This window comes from Heptranchias perlo, chromosome 3, assembly GCF_035084215.1.
Source record: "Heptranchias perlo isolate sHepPer1 chromosome 3, sHepPer1.hap1, whole genome shotgun sequence".
NCBI classification, from domain to species: domain Eukaryota; kingdom Metazoa; phylum Chordata; class Chondrichthyes; order Hexanchiformes; family Hexanchidae; genus Heptranchias; species Heptranchias perlo.
Genome location: NC_090327.1, coordinates 51,915,839 through 51,932,124, shown reverse-complemented (window position 1 = coordinate 51,932,124; position 16,286 = coordinate 51,915,839). Strand labels below are relative to the sequence as shown.

The 16,286-nt window shown below is 41.9% G+C and overlaps 1 protein-coding gene across 1 annotated transcript in view; it reads right to left on the bottom strand.

The window, feature by feature from the left end:
• Positions 1-16,286, bottom strand: part of lpin2 (lipin 2) — a 111,070-nt gene that overhangs the window by 57,988 nt on the left and 36,796 nt on the right. The window contains exons 2-3 of the mRNA XM_067979686.1: positions 11,625-11,813; positions 8,588-8,683 (exon numbers count right to left, since the gene is read on the bottom strand). Coding sequence (XP_067835787.1) covers positions 8,588-8,683; positions 11,625-11,804 — 276 coding nt within the window. The 5' untranslated portion in view covers positions 11,805-11,813. The remainder of the gene's footprint in view (positions 1-8,587; positions 8,684-11,624; positions 11,814-16,286) is intronic.

The following is a 16,286-nucleotide window of genomic DNA, read 5'->3' as shown; positions in this document are numbered from 1 at the left end:
TTCTTTCCAGTACTGCAATATTCTCATTAATCAATACTGCCACCACCCCCCTCCTTTCTTTCCTTCCCTATCTTTCCTGAGCACCTTGCATCCAGGGATATTTGGTACCCAATCCTGCCCTTTTTTGAGCCAGGTCTCTGTTATCGCCACGATATCATATTCCCATGTGGCTATTTGTGCCTGCAGCTCTCCAACCTTGTTTACCATGCTTTGTGCATTTACGCACATGCACTGTAAACCAATCTTAGACTGATCCCACCTAATACCGTACAATTTCTTATTCTAGTGCAATCTTTCTCTCCCATTCCTTTGTGCACCTCGTTTCTCCTTTCCAATGCTACATCCTGGTGCTCATCCCCTGCCAAACTAGTTTAAACCCCCTCTCCCACAGCACTAGCGAACCTCCCGTGAGGACATTGGTCCCAGTTCCGTTGAGGTGCTATCCATCCGGCTTGTACAGGTCCCACTTCCCCAAGAACTGGTCCCAATGCCCCAGGAATCCAAAGCCCTCTTTCCTGCACCATCTCTCCAGCCACGCATTCATCTGCTCTATTCTCCTATTTCTATACTCGCTAGCGCATGGCACCGGGAGTAATCTGGAGTTTACTACCTTTGAGGTCCCGCTTGTTAACCTCTTTCCTAACTTCTTAGAATTTGCTTGAAGGACCTCATCCCTCTTTCTACCTATGTCGTTGATACCTATATAGACCATGACCTCTTGCTGTTCACCCCCCCCCCAGAATGTTCTGCAGCCGCTCAGTGACATCCTTGACCCCGACACCAGGAAGGCACCATACCATTCTGGACCCCCATTTGCGGCCACAGAAACGCCAGTCTGTTCCCGTAACTATAGAATCCCCTATCACTATTGCTCTCCTGACCTTTCTCATTGGTACTTTTTGGTAAACTTATTTAAAAAAATCCAACTTGTGGCAGGAATAGAAGGCAGGTTTATAATGTGTGTTGTGACACATTGATCGCTGGAGCATGACAGCGCCACAGAATGCATTGTATTTTATTCAACATACAAGTATTCCAGTGTAAAAGAACCTATGTAGATCCCAAAAGACAGTTGGGGGTGGAGGTGAATCTTCAACGTCGGCCCGAAATTAGCGAATTCAAAAAAATACTTCAAAGCAAAAAATGAAACTTATTTTCTCTTAAGCTGAAGGAAATCACAATAATATTAATTTGTATTACTGAACCACTTCCATTATGCTAAATCCTATTGCGTGGGATGGATTCAGCAACAATTAGATGCTGCTCACATAACAGACTCATATTTATTGCAAAGTCAGATACTGGACTTTGCCACTCTGATTAGGATTAAAAGGAGACTTGATGAGTATGATACTTACATAATTGAGAAAAACTCACTGGTAGGGATCAGATGCCTACCATTTTCCAAGACACGCTGGTCTATCATTTATGTGAAACATTTGCAGAGAGAGCCCTTCCTTGAATTGGTAAAAAGCTGCTTTGATCAAACTTCAACTACCAGCTGTTATTGCTTATTTCTGAGAATGAATGGTAGTTTAGTCAGTTGCAAAAATGTCTAACGAATTAATAATTTCCTGAAGTGATGGGACATATAGTGAAACTCCTACATGGTCCTGAAACAATAAACAAGCTTAGTGTTTGCCCAGGGCATGCTAGCCTACACTACTCTGCACAAGGTCTCGCTTCAGTTCATGCTTTCCGAGGAGAACTGGCTTTTGTGTTAGGCACAAAATAAGCCTGAAATCATAACGAGGGGCATTAAAAACAAAATCCCTGCTTGGGCTTCTTCAAATATTTGTTTTAACAATTGATATACAAGAAACAGATATAATGGTGTAGGCATGTCAAATAAATCTTAAAACACAGAACTGTAGATGAAGGAAACCATAGAAACCAGCTGTTGATGAAATCAAGAGGATGGTGGGATTGCTTTCTTACAAAATACTATTCAAAGCTTATAATTAAAACCACATGTCTTGGCTACTACTTAAAACATATGTTCATGACAAAGGAAGCAAATCAACTATAACTGTTTACTGGAGGAATTGCCTACTTCCTTGGTACTTTTTTTTATATGTAGCACTTACACATTAAAAAAAATTACAAAACAAAACAAAACCAACACAGGGCTGCTTTTTTTAAATCCAATTCCCTGGACAACAAAGTAAAGAAGCGACCTGCCCCGGGCAACCAGGTGTTACATGCGAGAGAGTGATCCAGGCAGACTCATCCAACTTGCAAGGGACTGCTTAGTTTTTTTATGGTGTAACACATTAGTTCAATAAAGGGCTGCTGGGCCAGCATGTTCTGTTGCTTTCTTCCCCCCCACCCATCCCAGAGTCAACAAGTGGAATTATTCCTGATTGAGCAGCACCAGTTTGAATGGCAACAGTATAAATTTTGTTCAAAAATAAAATAGCTAATTAGACTTTACACAGTATGGTGGTTATTTTTTTTCGGGTGCTGCTGAGAAAAGGGAACAGTAATCACACTTATAATGTTCCTGTAAAAAAATCATGTTGTCATCTTCTACACTGGCAGTATTGATCTATTTTGTAAGGATACTAGGCCATAATCATGGCTGTAAACCAGGAATACACATTTTCATTTGCAAAGAAAATCCCAGCCTCTCCCCTGTTTCCCACCTCCAAAAAGGGGCCAGGGAAAGTACAATGGAAGGGAGGAAAGCAGGTTTATCCACAGGTCTTGTACTAATTGACTAGACCACAGCAAATAAAATTTTATTTGGCAGACTGATATTGCGCATCAGATCAAAGCAAAACCGTTTTACTTTTTGATACTGGAGTATGACGGTAGCCTTAAAGGCATCCTAGATTTTTAAAAAGAGATTCCAGCCCCTGCAATCCTGACCGAGGTCCAATTTCAGCATAACATGAATGCAGAGTCCAACATTTCACAATCATAAAGCGAACCCAACAGTGTTTTCATATTTTACATAATTCCTTCCTTTCTCTCTGTTGAATAAGCTTCACAATCTCCAGAAATTGCCACAAACAGGAAGAGGATTATGCCATTCAGCCCGTGGCCTATTCTGTCATTTTGTTAGCAGCTTTCTTTCTTTTAAAAAAAACCTCAATTCCTACCATTTCTCCATATCTTTCACTATCCTCCCAAGTATCATAATATCATAGAAGGTACAGCACAGGAGGACGCCATTCCGCCAAGCGTGTCTGCTCTTTGAAAGAGCTATCTAATTAGTCCCATTCCCCTGCTTTCTCCATAACCCTTCAAATTTTTTCCCTTCGAGTATTTATCCAATTCCCTTTTGAAAGTTACTATCGAATCTGCTTCCACCACCCTTTTAGGCATTGCATTCCAGATCATTACAACTCGCTGCGTAAAAACATGTTTCCTCACGTCGCCTCTGGCGCTTGCCGATCATCTTAATTCTGTGTCCTCTGGTCACCGACCCTTCTGCCACTGGAAACAATTTACTCTATCAAAACCCTTCATGATTTTGAACACCTCTATTAAATCTCCCCTTAACCGTCTCTGTTCTAAGGAGAACAACCCCAGCTTCTCCAATCTCTCCACATAACTGAAGTCCCTCACCCTTGCACCCTCTCTAAGGCTTTGACATCCTTCCTAAAGTGTGGTGCCCAGAATTGAAGTCTTTACTCCAGTTGAGGCCTAATGAGTATTTTATAAAGGTTTAGCATAACTTCCTTGCTTTTGTACTTTGTGCCTCTATTAAAGACCAGGATCCCATAAGCTATCTTTTTTTTAAAAACAGCCTTCTCAACTTTTTTTTTTCCCATTCGTTCATGGGATGTGGGCATCGCTGGCAAGGCCAACATTTATTGCCCATCCCTAATTGCCCTTGAGAAGGTGGTGAGCCGCCTTCTTGAACCGCTGCAGTCTGTGTGGTGAAGGTTCTCCCACAGTGCTGTTAGGAAGAGAGCTCCAGGATTTTGACCCAGCGACGATGAAGGAACGGCGATATATTTTCAAGTCGGGATGGTGTGTGACTTGGAGGGGAACGTGCAGGTGGTGTTGTTCCCATGTACCTGCTGCTCTTGTCCTTCTAGGTGGTAGAGGGCGCAGGTTTGGGAGGTACTGTCGAAGAAGCCTTGGCGAGTTGCTGCAGTGCATCCTGTGCATGGTACACACTGCAGCCACTATGCGCTGGTGGTGAAGAGAGTGAATGTTTAGGGTGGTGGATGGGGTGCCAATCAAGCAGGCTGCTTTGTCCTGGATGGTGTCAAGCTTCTTGAGCATTGTTGGAGTCGCACTCATCCAGGCAAAAAAGTATTCCATCACACTCCTGACTTGTGCCTTGTAGATGGTGGAAAGGCTTTGGGGAGTCAGGAGGTGAGTCACTCGCCGCAGAATACCCAGCCTCTGATCTACTCTTGTAGCCACAGTATTTATATGGCTGGTCCAGTTAAGTTTCTGGTCAATGGTGACCCCCCAGGATGTTTACGGGGGGGATTCGGCAATGGTAATGCCATTGAATGTGAAGGGGAGGTGGTTAGACTCTCTCTTGTTGGAGATGGTCATTGCCTGGCACTTGTCTGGTGCGAATGTTACTTGCCACTTATCAGCCAAAGCCTGGATGTTGTCCAGGTCTTGCTGCATGCGGGCTCCAACTGCTTCATTATTTGAGGGGTTGCGAATGGAACCGAACACTGTGCAATCATCAGCAAACATTCCCATTTCTGACCTTATGTTGGAGGGAAGGTCATTGATGAAGCAGCTGAAGATGGTTCGGCCTAGGACATTGCCCTGAGGAACTCCTGCAGCAATGCCTTGGGGCTGAGATGATTGGCCTGCCACCTTCAAAGATTTGTGTATGTGCACCCGGAGGCCTCCGTTCCTATAGCCCCTTTAAAATTGTACCATTTAGTTTATATTGCCCCTCCTCATTCTTCCTACCAAAATGCATCACTTCATACTTCTGTTAAATTTCATCTGCCACGTGTCTGCCCATTTCACCAGTCTGCCTGTCCTCCTGAAGTCTGTTACTATCCACCATATTGTTTACTACATTTCCGCTTTCATGCCATCTGCAAACTTTGAAATTATACCCTCTATACATCTATAAGTCCAACTCATTAATACATATCAAAAAGAGCAGTAACACTGGCCCCTGGGGAACACCACTGTATACTTCCCTCCAGTCTGAAAAACAACCGTTTACCACTACTCTGCTTTCTGTTCCCTAGCTGATTTTGTATCCATGCTGCCACTGTCTCTTTAATCCCATCGGCTTTAATTTTACTAAGTCTTTTGAAAGTCCATACACATATCAACCATACTACCCATACCAACCCTCTCCATTACTTCAAAGAACTCAATCAAGTTAGTCAAACACAATTTTCCTTTAACAAATCCATGCTGACTTTCATTTATTAGCCCATACTTTTCCAAGTGCCAATTAATTTTGTCCCAGATTATTGTCTCTAAAAGATTTTCCCACCACCGTTAGGCTAACTGACCTTAATTGTTGGGTTTATCCCTCTCCCCTTTTTTGAACAGAGGTGTGACATTTGCAATCCTACAGTCCTCAGGCACCATCCCCATATCTAAGGAAGATTGTGGCCAAAGCCTCAGCAATTTCCATCCATACTTCCCTCTGTAACCTAGGATGCATCCCATCTGGACTGGGTGACTTTTCTACTTTGAGTACTGGCAATCTTTTAAAGTACCTGCCCTTTATCTATTTTTATCCTATCCAATATCGCTACTACCTCCTCCTTTACTGCTACAATGCAGCATCCTCAATGCTAGTGAACACGGATGTGAAGTATTCATTTAATGCCTCAGCCATGCCCTCTGCCTCTACAAGAACTCCTTTCTTGTCCCTAATCAGTCCCACGCTTCGTTTGACTGCCCTTTTACTATTTATATGCATGCAAGAGACTTTTGGGTTCCCTTTTATGTTAGCCGCTAATCTATTCTCATACTCTCTCTTTATCTCGCTCATTCCTTTTTTAGATCTCCTCAGCACTTTCTGTATTCAGCCTAGTTCTCTACTGTATTATGAACCTTACATTCATCATAAACCTCCTTTTTCATTTTAAACTCTATCTTTAGTCATCCAGGATCTCTAGCTTTTGATGCCCTACCTTTCCCCCTCATAGGGATGTGTCTACTCTGTACCCAAACCAACTCCTCCTTGAAGGCCTCCCATTGTTCAATTACTGTTTTACCTACCAATTTTTGATTCCAATCCACATGGGCAAGATTTCTTTTTAACTCACTGAAATTTGCCTTCCTCCAGTTAAGCATTTTCATATTTGATAGTTCCTTGTCCTTTTCAATAACAATTCTAAACCTAATGATATGATCACTGTTCCTCAAATGCTCCCCCACTGGAACATGCTCCACCTGCCCCAATTCATTCCCCATAACTAGCTCCAGCACTGTTTCTTTCCTGGTTGGGCTGGAAACACAATGTTCAAGAAAGTTCTCGAACACATTTCAGGAATTCCTCCCCCTCCTTGCCTTTTACACTGTTACTATCCCAGTCTATATTGGGATAATTGAAGTCCCCCATTATCACTACTCTATAGTTCTTGCATCTTCCTGTAATTTTCTCCTCTATCGCCTTCCCACTATTTGGTGGCCTATAGTATACACCCAGTAGCATAGTAGCTCCTCTATTGTTCCTTAATTCTAACCAAATAGATTCTTTGACCCCATAACTATATAATTCTTTTCCAGTGCTATAATAGTTTCTTTGATCAATATTGCCATTCCCTCTCCTTTCTTTCCTTCCCTATCTTTCCTGAATACCTTGTAGCCTGGAATATTAAGTACCCAATTCTCCCCTTCTTTGAGCCAGGTCTCAGTTATTGACACTATATCACAGTCCCATGTGGCGACTTGTTCCTGCAGCTCACCAACCTTATTGATCACGCTACGTGCATTTACACACATGCGCTCCAATCTCATCTTAGACTGCTTCGTATTTGTCCCCGTCTGATTCCTCGTATTTCTGAACTATTCTTTACTCTAGTGCTACTTGTCCCTCCCAGTCCTCTGTGCACCTCATTACTCCTCTCCAATGTTTCAGCCTGGTACCCATCCCCCTGCCAAGTTAGTTTAAACCCTCCCCGACAGCACTAGTTAACCTCCCCACGAGGACATTGGTCCCAACTCTGTTGAGGTGCAACCCATCCATCTTGAATAGATCCCTCCTGCCCCAGAACTGGTCCCAATGCCCCAGGAATCTGAAGCCCGGCCTCCTGCACCATTGCTCCAGCCAGGCATTAACCAGTCTGATACTACTATTCCTATACTCACTAGCACTGGGAGTAATCCAGAGATTACTACCTTTGAGATCCTGCTTTTTAACTTCCTCCCTAGCTCCTGAAACTCTGACTGCAGGACCTAGACCCTTTTCCTTCCTATGTCATTGGTTCCCACGTGGACCACGACTTCTGGCTGTTCCCCTTCCCCCCTCAAAATGTTCTGTGCCCTCTTGGTGATGTCCTTTACCCTGCACCAGGGAGGCAACACATCATGCGGGTCTCACATTGGTGGTTGCAGAAACTACTATCTATCCCCCTGACTATCAAATCCCCTAAAACAATGCATTCCTTTTAAACACCCTAATTGATTTTGCCCTCTATGACCTCTGGTGCAGTGCAATATACATGCTCGCAACCTGCGTAGTTTCCATTATGGATCTTCAAAAGGCCCAAAATGCCTTAGGGAAAAGATAATCAATCCCAGAGGAGATTGATTACCTTGCAGAGATGGGCAGAATGCTCATTTGAGAGCTGAAGACTTCTCCAGCTCTTTTTCTGTGAGGATTTTCCCAGGCCTCCTCAGGTGCACTGGAGGAGCATGGAGCCGCTCTAAAATTCCGGAACTCTGCTAAGGCGAGCGCACAGGGTGCCATTACAGATGCCATGCTAATGATGCTGTCCCCCTAACATGGGACAGGAAGGCCATCTACAGCTGCAGATGGTTGGAAATTTCAGTCTGGTGCTCTCAGACGATGGAGCAGGGACCCTCGAATTGCATGTCCTTTTTTCTAGTTACCAAAATAAGCAAAATGCACTCATTTCTTCCGGCTCCACCTTGTCCATAGTTGCCAAGTGCATTGAGAATTTTTTTAAATGTAAAAGCTGTTCTGCTTGACAAAATATAAAGCATTCGGCAAATTCAAAAGCAAAGGTAACTAAACAAATTGCTTGGGACGTTTCATTTATTACAAAACAACCAAATCTGGCATCCTTGCCATTGTACACACTGGCACACTCATTGGCAAAAGTTGTGGTATGAATGCGTGACCGTGGCCAATCTCTGTCTCCCACAAATGTCCAACTCTCCCTTTCAATACTTGTTACTCTGGTTGTTACATTTAGGTTTCTTCTCTTAACTGCAAACAAAATAGCATATGGGGGAAATTGTAAACCCCAATCTGCCCAAGCTGATTTTAAATGCATTTCAATTGAATAATCTGCAGCCTATCATGAGGCATGGTCTACATCTAACTTTTCCAAAAAGATGGTTAAATGAACAAACAGCTTTCTTAGCCATAAGGCACAATCATATCACAACACACTGTATTTGCATTAAAACTTTACAAACGAAGTCAAAAATTGTTACATACATTTTCTTCCTCCGTTTCTTGTACAAAGAAAGCTTCTCCATTATCTCCCAACTTCATGTGCAGATCCATTGGATCCCCATTAATCTCAATGTCAATCTGTAAATCCCAAAAATAGCACAAAATAAATTCTGCATAGTTTTTTTTTAAAAAGAACAAGTTCTCCACATAGCCAACTCTTCAAACATTATGCCAATCAGCTATAAAAGCAAGACATATTTAATCACAGCCTTATAACTGAAACCGTAGTTTTAAAAACTTTAATAACAATTATTGAGAGGATTAGGATTCAAGTCAGCCATCTGTTTGAGGTGGGGGTAGTACATATTTAAAGTATTGAGCACTTGTGGGTTCAAAGCCACAAATGGTACAAGAATCAAGCAACAGGCACCCTTTAGGATCTCACCCAAATGGCCAGTATTAATCTGTGAGCCTAGGTAATGGGTGACTGCAAAGTATTAGACTCCAAGATCCTATATTTACCCAAACTCCATACACATGTACACTTGAAGAGCGTGGAGTTAGTCAGCTAGTCAGGAGCTTCCCCGATTTCCCCCTCCCTAATCCAAGAAGGAGGCCAATTTTAGCACTCCTATTGCTGTCCAGACTCAATTGAGTTAATTCAGCACAGACTGGGAACTGCTGGGATGTACGGTGCACCTGCTAAATGGATAAAGCCAATCAGGGGAGCCTAGACTGAACTTTCTAAAATCATTAGGTTGATATTAGCTGTGTGTGTTATTTTGGCTTAATGATACAGCTCCAACAACACAAGAAGCTCGACACAATCCAGGACAAAGCAGCCCGCTTGATTGGCACCACATCCACCACCCTAAACATTCACTCCCTTCACCACCGGCGCACTGTGGCTGCAGTGTGTACCATCCACAGGATGCACTGCAGCAACTCGCCAAGGCTTCTTCGACAGCAGCTCCCAAACCCGCGACCTCTACCACCTAGAAGGACAAGTGTAAACAATTTTACAACACCAAGTTATAGTCCAGCAATTTTATTTTAAATTCACAAGCTTTCGGAGATTTTCTCCTTCCTCAGGCAAAGGAAACATTTGCCTGAGGAAGGAGAAAATCTCCGAAAGCTTGTGAATTTAAAATAAAATTGCTGGACTATAACTTGGTGTTGTAAAATTGTTTACAATTGTCAACCCCAGTCCATCACCGGCATCTCCACATCATAGAAGGACAAGGGCAGCAGGTACATGGGAACAACACCACCTGCACGTTCCCCTCCAAGTCACACACCATCCCGACTTGGAAATATATCGCCGTTCCTTCATCGTCGCTGGGTCAAAATCCTGGAACTCCCCACCTAACAGTACTGTGGGAGAACCTTCACCACACAGACTGCAGCGGTTCAAGGCGACGGCTCACCACCACCTTCTCAAGGGCAATTAAGGATGGGTAATAAATGCTAGCCTTGCCAGCGACGCCCAGATCCCATGAATAAATATTTTTTTAAATGTGAGCAGGGAAATAAGATAATGGGCCAAATCTTGCTGGATAAACAACTGCATGTTAACGACGCACACTATTAATGCATAAATTGGCCAGCAAGTTCAGGGGATTAAAAGATACGGCGTGAGTTGCGAATGTTCAGAACTTGCTGGTCGATTTACACTACTCCGCCGTTTACTTTGCACAAATGGCGTCGCACCTTTAGCCTCCTTGCTATTTTTAAGAATTTACTGGATCTGCATATTAATTGCCCATTAAACATGCGGCAGAAAGTTAGGGCTGGTAATTAAAAACTTGAGAACCCTTTTAACGACGTGATAATTGTTAATGCAATGCCAATCATCCTGTTTGGCCCAGAAAGGGAAGCTTTAAATATTTTACTTCTGCCTGTCCCATCTTTTCTTTCCTTCCATTCTCCTGCTATTTTTCTTTCAACTTTACTTTTTTCTAAACAGATAAAAAAGTAGAGAGCAAGTTTTATGTCTGTTTTCCAGTGACTCCAGAGGCCCAAAATTGGTTTCTGAATGGCTGAAAAAGCAGCCCTAAAGGCATCAATGAAGCAACCAGTTCAATCCTTAGACTTTTTTTTTTGATTTCAGCAAAGCATTAGATGGTCTGGCTGCTCAATGAGATAAAACTCAGGAGCAGAACTCTGATCAATTGTTCTCCTCTTTTGCCTGCTGTAATGTTCTTTCTGCTGCCCTGGCTGAGATCAGCTAACTGGGGATCAAACCTGGGACTGTCCTAGTACGAATGGCTCAGTACCACACCTCATGAGGGCACGGACTCAAGCTCAGAAGAGGAAAAGTGGACAGTTTTGATTTAACTACTTCACACAAGAGGTGATAGTGTGGAACAAGTACTCTGGGAGATAGTGGAGAAGGATGGGTTCAGCAGATTCAAGAGGGAGCAGGGCAGTTTTCTGATGAAATAAGTGATGATGGTTACAAGTATACCATCTATAGAACTGTGGGCCCAACCAAATGTAGCTCAATAGTCTTTTTCTGGTCCTGTATATTCCTATGTTTGTAATTACCTACTAAGACAGAAAAACACAAAATATAAATACAAATTAGATGCAGTGATGGGGAGATAATGTACTAGAGGGATCAGCCAGATGGATATTTCTTATCCCTGATTTTCTGAAGTCCTTTCAGTTTAATAATGACAGAACAAAAGTCAGATTTCAGTCTCCATGCAACATGTGACACTAGCAGAAGATTTCAAAAGCCCCAATTTTTTCAAGTTTTGTTTTGCACCCCTTTTTCAGAGGTCTTTTTTGGCTTCTCTATCTTCAGCATGGAGACAGGAAAGTCTTGTAATTTTCTAAAGGTGAAAGTTTCCATGTGAATATGCAACTGCTGTAATATCAAAAGCTAATACATTACCCATCATAATGGGATCTATAATTTTAAACTGGAATTATACTGTAGGATTAACACTGCATTGTACAATTATGGTAAATTGATATAAAATATGACAATACAAGAATAAGTTGGCTCAAGTAGAGATAGTTCATTCACTGCTTTCAACATCATATTCATTTCTAATCATAATTGGAAACTTACCACATTTTCCTTTGATCGAAGTACCCCTAGCTTTCCAAATCGAACGTGAAATGGTGAGCATTGGTAACTGCCATCCTGCCGTTGTACCACAATCACATCTATGCATCCCGAGAGCGTTGCAGGATTCAATCCCTTGTACAGTTCCTTGACTGTTACCAGTAACTGTCCAACATAGTTCATGGTTTGGGACTGGAAAAACCAAAACGCAAAAAAAGGTAAAAAAAAACATTGCATGAACATTCTTGTAATCAATTAAACATTTTTTACGCTGTGCAAAAGAAAACTTTTCCATTTTAATGCAAAACTCTGAGCACATAATGCAGATGTGTGTGTTACAAGAAATTTTTACCATATTTATTAATTAAACCTCCAGATTGGCCCATTTCAAGCAAGCAGCAAGCTCCCATGCGTGTTTCACAATTTGACACGGTAATGTTGTACTGTGATTTGATCAGTGGTGATATATTGAGAACGTGGATTTGATTGGATGATATCAAAGCTTGTTTATGTTATAGTACAAATAAAGTAAACTGAATAAACAGTAGCAATGAGATAATCACCGTCATCTAATGTACAAATGATTGAAAACCTGTTTAAACCTATATACAGCAAGCATCAGCATTTATTAAATGATCTGTGCATCACTACAGCTTTTAAATTCTCGGGCATAGGGTTGAAATTAAAACTATCAACCTCCAAAAAGAAGCCGACAACGAGATATAATTTTCACAATTAAATCAGTGAATAGGACATGAATGAACAAACCACACCAACCCTTTGTCAGATACAATATGGTCTTCCACAAAAAGTTGCTTGGCCCTAATATAATCCTCAATAAAGTTAAACCAACATTTTCCTCGTCTTCATCGTGATGTTATTCCTCGCTACATTGTAAAACATAACATTTTTACTGACATTCTGCTTTCATGTTAGCCAATTTAGGTGGGTTTTTCAGGTGATTCAAACTATGCCCTTTTTGCTCAATCCAATTTCTTTTGTGTTGCTTGCAAGCCCCCTGAGCTTAGAAATACTCAGATAGACCATTTCTGCCCTTATTTTCATGGGAATAATTTAAGGTTTTCCAACTAGGCAGGAGTGTGTCAATATTTGCAGGAGACCCCGACACCGCCCCCCCACCCCCATCCCCACCAAAACAGTAAAGAAGTCTGAATACCACATCATTGAAGCTTAAAGTATTTTCGGGTAATATTTTAACATACCCTGTTAATCTTTTGCAGTTTATAATCTTAATTTATTCTTTCAACAGCAATATTAGAGAGGTGATGCAGTTCAGTTAAATGGGCCAATGAAAATGTTTTAATTGGGTTCTTTCTGGATTGATGAGCAGACTGCCTTTCCTTATGCTTCTCTTATGATCATTACTGCATACCACATTATACCGAAGTCATATTTTTCAAGTACTGACTCAGAACTGTTGAAGAACAAGAAGTTACACCTTACTTTACGTTTGCATAAAAGACCTTTCAACTCTCCTTCCAATATACAGGTGATAATACCACCAATTTGGATAATCTACCAAAGACCAGGAATTTGCCACATCGTACAGTACTACTGAACCACGACATTCAGAGTCACTAATTCTGCCTTGAAGTATCTTAAAACTGAAGTCTCAGCGTGCCATGGGTTACACTCAGTACACTTTGCAATATTGCTTTTTACGATCATGACTCTTATCTCTCTATAGCATAATCTGTGCTTTGGTTCTGTTCAAGGCAATGTATGGGAATCATAATGGTCACTTATAAAATTCATCCAGTGATGTGTCTGTCATCCTTCATGAAGTTAGACAGCCAGACAGAAAGACAGAGCCTTTCATGACCTCAGGATGTCCCAAAGCACTTTACACTTCAAAAGTACTTCACTGGTTGTAGTCACTGTTGTAATGTAGGAAAAGCGGCAGTGACATAAATGACCGGATCATCTGTTTTAGGTATTGATTGAGGGATAAATGTTGGCCAAGACACCAGGAGAAGACCCCTGCTCTTCTTCAAATAGTGCTGTGGGATCTTTTATGTCCACCTGAGAGGGCAGATGCAGCCTCAGCTTAATGTCTCATCTGAAAGACGACACCTTCAACAGTGCAGCTCTCCCCTAGCGCTGCACGTAAGTACCAGCCTAGATTATGTGCTCAAGTCTCTGGGGTGGGACTTGAACCCACAACTTTTTAAACTCAAGAGGGGAAAGTGCTACCATTGAGCCACAACTGACACTGACAAGGAACAGCAAACCTTTATCCCTACTTAAATGGCAGCTGCTTGTTTCTTCCCCGCCCCTCCCAAATTTGTATTGAAAATTAGCTGCTTTAGAAAACAATGGGGCCGGTGTTGGGGGGCGGGGGGGTGGAAAAAGAGGACATGGCCACAGTCTCTAGTCATCTTGCAAATTTAAAGTAGGCAAAATGTATACTGTATAAAGCAGGTAGACAAAACTTTTATATATCTATCTGCATACAAGTTTTGCATTGCACACAGGAGTAACTAATATATTTCTATTGATTTTACTTAAAAAATAGACTAAGTTACACCATAGGGGAGCACCATTGGAAGGACTGCAGCAGTTCGATAAGGCAGCCATCACCACCTTCTCAGTTCAACTAGGGATGGGCAATAAATGCAGCCTTGGCAGTGTCACCCACATCCCTACACAAATAATAAAATGTTGATACCTCGCCCTTCTCAGTTCCAGCACCAGGGTCCCAATGTGAGCCTGTATCAGCTTTATGTTCAAGTCCTTTGAATACTTTTAAAAACATTGAAGTCAGCTTTTCAAACTTCTCTGTATGGCTTTTCTGTGCAATGAAGAAGACGACTGAGGAGATTTAATACACTCACCCAACATTTCTTTGTAACAGAATACCTGTTGTAAGATTATCTCAGCTATCTTCTCATTTACAAAAGGATGTACTGGCCATTATTTAGACGGGTGGTAAAAATACAGCAGTAACAGTTCACTATTTCACATTTTCTGAAGCTGCCTCGCCTCAGGTAGCTCCTGAACAGAGGCAATGGTGAATCACATTACTGGAACTCATATTTCAAACCATCTATTATATTGTGGAATCAGTTTGCCTCCGAAGGTGCCAATATTGTGGACATTCTTCACGCTTGCTCAGCTTATCAAAACATGAACATAGCAGAAGTACTCCATAGTCTGAATTTATCACTTAAAATAACCTCTTAAACCCCATTCAGGTATTGCTTATGCAGGTGCTACTGAAAGAAAAATTACTCTGCACAATTAAAGTGTTGAGTTCTGAGTGCAGACATAACAAATGCACCGAATAAGCCACAAGCGAGTTGTGGCTCACAGACTTGCCTTTGCTGCATGCTGTATTTTTGGAGCACTCTACCTACTTCCTGATGCACTAGCATGACACGAACAGCCACTTATCAATGCTGTTATCTAGTAAGACACCAGTTGTTTTCCACCCCCCCACCCCCCAAATTTCTTAACTATTTTAAAATTGTGAATTTGTCATTAGTCATCCAACCAATTTTCCTTTACAATGTAGTGCTCTAGTTTAGTGTGGCAAATTCAACAGTCTAAGGGATTCTATCAGGAGTTTCTGGCTTTCTGAAAGAAAACAGATATTCTTCAACAGTTTCTAAAATGCATAAGATAGATTAGTAAGCCATATAGTCGAGAAGATCCCAAGTTCAACTCTGTGGTGGTGACTTCAGCTGGGGCAGCAATTGGAGCACTACTATGGGCCTTGGTGCTCCTAGGATAGCAAGTGGAAGAATCAAGTTGTTCTCAGCATTATCCAGTGCTGGAAGGCACATGTGTGTGTAGACATTGAGTAAAGACAGGATAGGGGTCTGGTGCAATACCTGCCAGGATTGAACAGCCTGTCGAAACTTACTGTCTGGGTTCACATGTGAAGAAAGTGCATTTGAGTTAAGCACAACACGGCTCCCAACAAACATGGAACCATACCCCAGACAGAACCTGTGCCTTCAAGAAAGAGAATTGGCAAAAGAAAAAAAGTTACTTTTGAAACTGCCCCAAAAACTCTTTCCCTGATCTCCCCTTCTCCTGCCATTTTCTTCAAGGCAATGACTTGTATTTTGATACAATTCACCGGTGTTAGCAGCCCACCAGTGGAACACCTAAGTAGTGATCTTAGACAGTAAGCATAACCAGGCTATTCAACCTCAGGAGGGACCACAGGAACTGGATCCATCCTCACCAGACATCCACAAATATTTCCCAGTACACATCTCTGGATGGTAATTAGAAATAGGAACCCTGGCAAGAGCGCATGCTGTTACAGAAATTCACAGGATGATAAGAGGAAATGTAGCAGCATGGATAGAAAGTTGGTTGGCATCCATGAAACAAAGGGTTAGGGTTACTGGTTGTTGCTCAAATGGGTGGAAGTGGTGCATCCAATGGGTCAGTGCTGGATCCACTTTTGTTCTTGATATACAGATGATTCGGATCAGCATAGGGAGTACCATACTGAAATTTGTTTGTGACACAGTGGTTTGGTAGACAGCAAGAAGGGCTTTAAGAGACTTCAGAAGACAAGTTAACAGATTGCGCAGACCGGAGACAGAAGCAGTTTAATGTGGAGAATCGTATATTTTGGGAGAAAAAACAAGGAATGACAGTATGCACTCAATGTAAAGATGATATACT